Source organism: Melopsittacus undulatus, chromosome 6 (assembly GCF_012275295.1).
Source record: "Melopsittacus undulatus isolate bMelUnd1 chromosome 6, bMelUnd1.mat.Z, whole genome shotgun sequence".
NCBI lineage: Eukaryota > Metazoa > Chordata > Aves > Psittaciformes > Psittaculidae > Melopsittacus > Melopsittacus undulatus.
Window position 1 is genome coordinate 67,502,317 of NC_047532.1, and position 8,728 is coordinate 67,511,044.

The 8,728-nt window shown below is 42.4% G+C and overlaps 1 protein-coding gene across 1 annotated transcript; it reads right to left on the minus strand.

The window, feature by feature from the left end:
• Nucleotides 1-1,738: 1,738 nt before the first annotated feature.
• On the minus strand, nucleotides 1,739-5,577 carry POLR2D (RNA polymerase II subunit D). Its single transcript, XM_005153965.3, has 4 exons — nucleotides 5,487-5,577; nucleotides 3,688-3,868; nucleotides 3,131-3,226; nucleotides 1,739-2,358 (listed from the first exon to the last, which is right to left on the minus strand). Exons 1-4 carry the CDS (start codon nucleotides 5,557-5,559, stop codon nucleotides 2,280-2,282), a joined length of 429 nt encoding a protein of 142 aa, XP_005154022.1. The 5' UTR covers nucleotides 5,560-5,577; the 3' UTR covers nucleotides 1,739-2,279.
• Nucleotides 5,578-8,728: the final 3,151 nt, after the last annotated feature.

The following is an 8,728-nucleotide window of genomic DNA, read 5'->3' on the forward strand; positions in this document are numbered from 1 at the left end:
TGAGCTACAGCACCTCAAGGTGTCTTCTGGAGGGAAGAAGATGGTGTCATGTTCAAAACGTAGATGGGTAAGAGGAAGGTGGTATCTGAGGCTGGTGGAGCTCTCCAGCAGCCCTGGAGGCCGAGCACTGCCCAGCGCCGTGTTTCCCCAGGGTTGGCACCTGGAGTCTCCTCACGTCTAACTCAAGGCCTCTGCTTCTCTGAAGGAGAGCTGCAACAGCAGAGACATTACATGTAGGAACCATCACAGCGGGGCTGGAGATGTAGTGAATGACCAAGAGCTTGACTTGTACCCCTGTGTGCTCAGCCAAACCTGTTAACTCATTGGCTGTTCATTAATAACATTTACTACTCTTCTGCCCTCAACCAACCCTTACACCAAAATAAGAACATCTAATTCAGTTCTTCACCCTGGCTTAAAAAAGTAATAAATAAAAACATCAAATGCTAATTTAACCTTTAGGATTCTAAATGCAGGCCTGCAGAAAGGAGATGTTTGGACACAGGAAACAGCCAGCACAGTTTCCATCATCAGTGTGCAGCAATATCCATAGCAATGGTGAGTCACAGTGTATTCGTCTGCCTCACAAGACACAGATGAAGTCTGAAATTGCTGTTGGCCAGGAGCTGCCTGCCCCAGTTGGTGGATCACTTTACCATTGATACATGGATATGAGTCAGAAAGCATAACACCCTCTCAAGTGCACAGAACAAAGTTTAATGATTGGCAATAAGAGATTGGGTCATAGAATGGTTAGGACTGGAAGGGACCTTAACGTTCATCCAGTTCCAACCCCTGCCAGGGGCAGGGACACCTCTCACTAAAGCAGGCTGCTCCAAGCCCCTGTGTCCAACCTGGCCTTGAGCACTGCCAGGGATGGGGCAGCCATAGCTTCTCTGGGAACCCTGTGCCAGCGCCTCAGTACCCTGACAGGGAAGCACTTTTGCCTAATTTGGGGTGGAGGATGTTGTGTCTTAAAAAATGGCCTCTCATGAATACAGGCTGTGTATTTAAAAGATGAAAATGTCTTAAAGCTGCTATAAGAGCAACATTTTACAGGGGAAACTGAGTTATAATGGAAAGAGCTACTGGAAAGAGTATCAAAAGGGGCCACTGTGGTGTATAAAATAAAGATTCACCATGCCTCCTTGCTTTTTTATTTAATTAGATCTTTGTTCTTTAGTTATAATTATTCTGATCCAGCTAAAATTACTGTGGTTAATTAGAAAAGCATGCCTGTTTTTTTGGCTTGCAGGAGACATAATGCCAGTAAAGCACAGAAATAAATGCTATTTTGAGGTAAAGTACTTCAGCTGAAGTAACCCATCCAGCTGTTATGAAATGAATGAACCAGCTTGGTCTTCCAACATAACAGCAAGATTAAATTTCTAGCAAGAGCCGAAATAATCCCATCTTTCTCTTCCTTTTGCAACATCAGTGAAACTAGTTATCACTATAAGTAGTGCCTTAACACACCTGTCTTATTTTCTGTCCTAGCCTTCCTGCAAAAGTGTCCTTCTTCCAGGTGTGGTGGTACAATTACTAAAGAATTTGAGAGGGCTGAGTAAGAATTTTACCCTAACTAAAAGCTAACAGTCTGCGATGGTTGCCAATTCCCACTTCTGAGCTAAGGTAACACTGAGTGTGCCACTCCCACAGGCTCCACCACCAAGAGCCATCACAGGATATGTTTAACAAAAAGGGTCCTCATTAATAAAATGATAATATGTACCCAGTGTTTATGAACCACATAGCCTTAATTAGAAATATCTTTTAATTTACACTAAACAATAATAGGAAATTACTGAAGCTGTAAAAGTCCAGTGCACTGGTCAAACAATAAAAAAAGAAACCATAACAGAAATTGATGCCACCCATCACCAAGCCTCCTGAGAGCCAAGGACAAGTTTCTCCATCTCCATCTCTTCACCAAAAAAAACATTCACATCTACATTTCTGCTAAAGAAAACAGAATCACATTAAAAATTTCTAAATCAGGGAGAGGGATTTGGAAGAAACAAATACTTGAGCCACTGGGAAAAGGCTTTTCAGGTTCTTTGGCTCTCACAATACAGGCACCCTTGCTGACACACATGTGAAACAAACCAAAATGATGACACTGATCTCCAGTCTGAATGCACCTATGGATGACACAGCACTGGAATACCCTGTATCCCTAACTCCCCTCACTCAGCCAAAAGCAAGGCTGGTCCAGAGGACTAAGACACAGCCCAAGTTCCCACATTTTCCTGTTCAGATAAAGGGGCTGAGTGTTAACCTTAATACTGGAAGCTGCGTTTAGTCTGAATGTCGTCAAGAATCTGCTGTAATTCCTCATCTTCAAACCGCCCCTCCAGGCTGCAAGATAAGAACAATGAGGATACATGAAAGCTTTCAGAAGTAATCTCGTCCACTAGATTGATTTCAGACAGCCATAATTCTGTTCCATCAGTCTCAACAGCATCATCACCCACCTGTGTGGTACCACCATTGTGGTACAATGTTACTGTACAAATACCACTCTAACCCCTATGTAGTGCCTCCTCTCTAAGTGACAGAACTCCATCCTGCCCAGAACCTTCTGCTGAGTGATTTCAAAACATTTAATCAAAAAGGCAAGGCAGGGGTAGGTTTAAACAGACTCTAAATGAAGCCGTTGTAGCCACATGCTCATAAAACCAGTTTCACTATGAAATCTTCAGTGTGTGAAGAAGAAACAGTAATTCAGCTGAATGTTCTGTTCCCTCCTCTATCTCAGGCCATGAGATAACAAAACAGGAAGAAATTACTGCTTGTACATCATCTATAAAGTTCATAGGAGCACTGTCATTTGCTCCAATGGAAGAAAAAAAAAACCCACAAAACAAAAACCCAACAAATACAACCACAGCTGGGTGGACTAAGACCCCCAACTTAAGCTGTTTACATTTAATCTAGTAACATTGTCTGAAGTGCATTAGGGACACTTACAAACAGTGCCTCATGGTCATATCAATGGGCAGGTGAAGAAAGATCGAGACCAGAAGTGTTTCCATCAACAGAACTGCACTACAGGGAGCACATCTGCCCGTAGCTGACTTTAGATGATGAAAAAGTACCATGCAGTCTTTTTACAATACATAACGCTTACCTAGGAATCAAAGCTTTTGCCTCCTCAGCTGTCTCTGGACACAAGTTAGCCAAACATGCCAATTCAAATTTATGGAGCTTTTTCTGGAGCAGCAAACTGTAAGGAAAGAAAACAACTTGGTGAAATTAAAAGAAAGAAAGAAACAGAAAAGGGTATAAACTAAACCAAATAGATCTATTTTCTTCATTCTGCTTTTGGCACTGAAGCCAATGATTTTTTCAGGAGGAAAGACTCATTACATAATTGCGTAGATTAAAAAAACAGTCACATCTGTTCACTTCCCCCTATCACTCTACGAAGTCCACAAAATCCTCCTGTTTAACACAACCAGCTGTCATATAAATACTGGAAACAAAGCCAGTCAGGAGGCTTGGCTTAGACAAAGTACAGCACTCCATGAAGAACTATGATCAAATTTCTGCCCCCTTCAGAAAAGACAAGATTCAGAGTTATAGTACAAATAAAGAAACACCACTGAATTGTACTTTCCTAAAGCAGCATCAATAATATACAACAAGTTCTCCAGTATACTCTTACACCCTAACTCTTCCACTCACCTACGCACGCTGGCAATGGTTTCCCGGTTTTTGAAGCGGCTGAAGCGCGCTGTGTAGTTCAAGGTCTTCATGAAGACTTCTGAAAGCTCCTGCTCATCTTCTGCACTCTCATTCTGTTGCTTACGATGCTCAAGCAGCATATGTACTTCTGAATTTAGAAGAGTTTCTGCAGTTTCAAATTCTACATTTGAACGAGTGAACACCAGCAGGAAAGAAAAAGGGAAAGCACAGATGAAGAAGAAGTCCATTTACAGAGGCTTTGTGTGTAAGTTTAGCTTCTGGCAATAAGGAAATGAACAGCGTGTCTCAGGGCAATTGTGCAAGCCCTTTCACCTGTGATTGGGCGGCAATACTGAAAATGCTGGTAAAAATGACAGTACTTTGAGTAACAGTCCTATGTGTTTGTCTTTTTGACCATTTTACATTTGCAGCTGGAACCTTCTGATTTGTCACATTTTTGCAATGTTTTTTTTCTTTCACTGACTTTTGGCAGAACTTAAGTGAAATATTACTTGTTTTAGAGAAAAATAGTTACAACTGTAGTACCCCCAAAATTCAGAAGTGATGCCTGCAACCTTTGGAAGCCTCTGAATTCTTAAAGTAAATGTGGATGCTGCTGAATGTATAAAAAAAGGCTTCATTTACATCAAATATTAACTGACCTGCTGAAATTCTATCATCAGAAAAGAAGTTGTAATCAATCTTAACAGATTTCCCCTCCCCCCCCTTTTAGTCAACTCTCTTTTGTTCATTATTGCTGTATTTATTGCAATAACAAGGTCTTTCAACACCAGCAGTATGAGCTGTTCAGGGCATCAGCATCACAGACTGCATCCCGAGATGCCCTTCAGCACTGTTTTATAAAGGCAGTCAGATACCGGGCAAGCGTAGAAAGGGACTGAGGACCTTTCTTTCATACAGAGTGGTACAGTAACTTGGGCTGCACACGGGTAAGCTACAGATTTTAATGTAAAACATCCACAAAACCTGTCTTTCAGGACTATGCTTTTGTTCATAACTAAAAACCAATGCAGCACGATGCCATTTTCTTTTTCCTTCTCCTCAAGAACTGCTCTGAGGTGTAAGCACAGCTCTGGAATTTATACTAAACAGTTTTCTGAAAAGCATACACAGCCTATTAGTGCCCCTAGTTACAACGCAGGATCTGAGAAGCTGGTTTCCTAAGACACTGCACTGTTCCTACGTCAAGAAACATCGATGAAAAAGTAACGGTTATAGAAAACAAAAAGTCTTTTTACTATACCCTGATAGGGTTTTTGTTTTAATTCCTGTATGCACGAACAGCAGTCCAAATAAGAACAGACATATCTTCGCAGATTACAGGGTCCTTCTTAATCACAGAATGGTTTGGACTGGAAAGGACCTTAAAGCTCATCCAGTTCCAACATCCTGCCAGAGGCAGGGACACCTCACACTAGAGCAGGTTTCTCCAAGGCCCTGTGTCCAACCTGGCCTTGAGCACTGCCAGGAATGGGGCAGCCACAGCTTCTCTGGGCACCCTGTGCCAGTGCCTCAGGACCCTCACAGGGAAGAGCTTCTGCCTGAGAGCTCATCTAAATCTCCCCTCTGGCAAGATAAAACCATTCCCCTTGTCCAAAGCCCCCCTTCCATGTTTCTTGTAGCCCCTTCAGCACTGGAAGACGCTGTAAGGCCGGTGCGGTGGGGAGCGGAGCGCTCCTCCCCTAACGGAAGCGACGCACGGGCACCGCGCTCCACACCCCGCCAGCTGCCCGCCCTGAGCCCTCGCCGGCCCCGCTCGGCCGGCCCGCGGAGCGCACCTTTGGGGAAGACGAGCTGCGAGGCGTCCTCCTCCACGTCTGCCGCCCGCGGGTCCCCTCCGCCCGCCGCCATCCTTTCCCCCGCACCGGAAGCCCCGCCGCCCGCCAGGGGGAGATGCTGCCCAGGAGCCGCCTGGCGCTGACAGGAGGCGGGGCGAGCCTGGGCCGGGCTGGGCGGGAGGGAGGGAGGGAGGGAGGAGCAGTGCCGGCGGGCACAGCCCACGGTCTGAAAACGCAGGCTGTGTGTGTGAGGGAACCCCCCAGCCCGGCTTTCACACGAGCAAACACGGAGAACGCTCCTTCTGCTCGGTCGGTCAGGAGATAGATGAAGAGCTCTAAGCTGTGCCGGTCCCCCTCATCAGACTGCACAGCAGATGGATCTTCACCAGGCTGGGTTCACACCACTAGTGAATCACAGAGATCCAGCCTGCTCCGTTCGGCTACCAGGGCATCCTGCAGCCAGACAGCAAACCCTGACCTGAGGAAGAGTGTTAACTGTCTGTATCACGATTTCTATCGAGCTCCCTGTGGTTAATACACCTCAGTCTGTATGGATATCATAAATCACGCACTTTGGAAAGGAAGCTACTGTTACAGGCTGTCCAGGAGCAGTTTCCAGACCGCTGAAAGTCATAGGCAAGCTGAACATGGTGACAGCTCTCCCAACACTATGTTATTGGAACTGTGCAGGCAAAATAACCTATGAAGTAGTATTTTCCCTGGAGACCTCACATGTAAATGCCAAACCAGCCTAAGACTCCTCAAGTAATCATCTTATCAGACCTTACCATGTCATCCTGCGTCCTTAAAGAAAGGTAAAAATAGGCTGTTGGAGGATTTATGATGAAATCACCCCTGTTATCGTCAACTTGCATCTGTGCCTAGGTGAATCGTTTCCTGCGTGCTGGGGAAAGGAATGCATTCAACACAAACTGTAAGAACATGAAAGGATCAAGTAATAAGTTTTTAACATTCCTTACCTAGACAAATGAGCACGGCAGGAAAACTGACTGAAAAACTGGTTTGCCGAGTGGTACTAGCAGAAAGATGTTCAGGAACATGGAATGAAAATATCTCAGGGAACATCTGGCAAGTTAAACAAATTCAATTAGGTTTACAGGAAAGCAAGGAAATCCGTGCCAGACTGATGAGAGCAGCATTTGAAATCACTTGGAATCCTCATGGCTTCTCACTCAATCTACTTAGAACCTCATGATTCTCAGAGCAGCAGGTAGCTTGCAGAAGTTACTAATTTCATCTTTCTTGTTTTGGGGGTCCGTCCCCTGCCCAAGGATTTGTTCTACTTAAGCATACAAAACCAAATACCATTAAGAGAAGACAGATACTTGCAAGAGTTTATAGGTACAGCTAAAGAAGCTATCATGAAAGGTTCATTATCACCAATAGGTTTGGTTAAGGTCTCAAGGGTCAAACAAGAGACAAATAAGAGCATTCCTAAATAGAACCTGATCCCCCCACAGTTTAATAATAGCCCCTGAACCTAAAAACCACAGTAAATATTGTTCAGCTACTGCAACAACGTAAACTTAACAGAGTGCCTGACTTTTTCTTTGTTATTTTTAAAATGCACTGGCTTCCTCCTCACTAATAATGACTGTTCCAGTACTTATCAACTCGATTGCAAAGTGTGCATAAAGAAGGAAGACAGGCTAGGTTAAAATAAAGTGAATGACTATAGGAAGATCCAGGCATATTTACAGGTTGCATCCTAAAATGAACTGATTAAAAAAAGACTTGGCCCAATGTAATTTATCATGAAACAGAGCCTCTAGTATTCCATATTTCAGGATAAAACATATTGACTTGCTGGAGTCACATTATTAGGTAGTGGATTGTTAGACAGATCTACTATGGTAATTTCCACATTGACATAATGTAAAAACAGACGCAGCAACAACTAAATGCTCCAACACAGTTGTTAAAAAATATAATGGATTAAAATTGATGAGATTAGGATATTGAAACCTTAATCTCTTTTCATTTTCACCAACATCTCTAGCATGTGATAGGAGTAGTCTCTTGGGAGGTAACATCACCAGCTCAGAACACTGTTTGCCGTAAGAGCACATGATGCATGCTTTTTCATCTGTGTTCTCAAACTGTAACTCTTCAGGTTTAGGTTTTCATACCATCTTACCTGTGTTTATTTTTACTCCTTTTAAAATTATCTATCCAAAACTTTAATGAACATGTATGAGCAATATAAAATCATATTAATAACAGTAATGAAGCGATAATAAGCCTCTGAATGCAAAACTGGCTCCTGCACGATTTGTTAAGTTTTAAAATACATATATAATGACATCTAAACATACTATCAACTGCTTGCACAATATATAATTAATGTCAGAATTTATTTAGGAGTAGTCTAGCTGACTATAAAGAAGATAAAAAACCATGGTTCAATAATCTGGATATTGGTCAACTAGTAGAGTTACATATGTGTTTTAAGGAACACAGTAACAATAGTCTTTTGGGCTTTCTGTGTTTTGAGAGTGATCATCAAACATATTCACAGGTCATCTTTTCCCAGACTGTAGCAAAAGTTCAGGAACTTTCCAATCCTACTGCTCTATCCCACTACTACAATTCAGTTTGAGAGCAATCCTCAAAATACATAGGTCAGTATAAATATTAATTTATTGAGTCATGGGGGTGTTAGTTTTAATCTTCAAGAAGCGGCATTTCTCACTCACAATAGAGTAGCTTATAGTATAAATTTTGTCCAAAAAAAAGTATTTTTTTTGTGTGTTTAGAATAAAAATCCTCAAATATTCTTCATTTGAAGTTACCTTGTAGAAATTTCTAACCTTTCTGTAATTTGTTTTTAAAAGGGAGTGAGTGCTAAATGGCCAATCCCTGTTTCTTATTTCAAACAGAAGGAAGTGTTTTCTGGAGAATTATCCTGGTTTATATTAGTCTGGACTGAACTATTTCAGTGTGCAGTCATATGTATGCCCTTTTAACCTGGCTTAATTGTCAGTGTGAGCTGCCGAGTGTTACTGCAGTCACAGAAAGCAACATGCATGAAGGAACTTCTGATGAGACACTGCACAAAGACTTTATGTCTGACCAAATCTGGTTTACGTGAAACTAAAACAATCAAGTAAGGAAAAAAAATGCTATAAAAATACATGAGTAAGTCACTGTATTCTAGCCAGGAACAAAGCTGAGAAAATATACTTGATAAATTGCCTGGACACATGACAACAGTGCAAGCT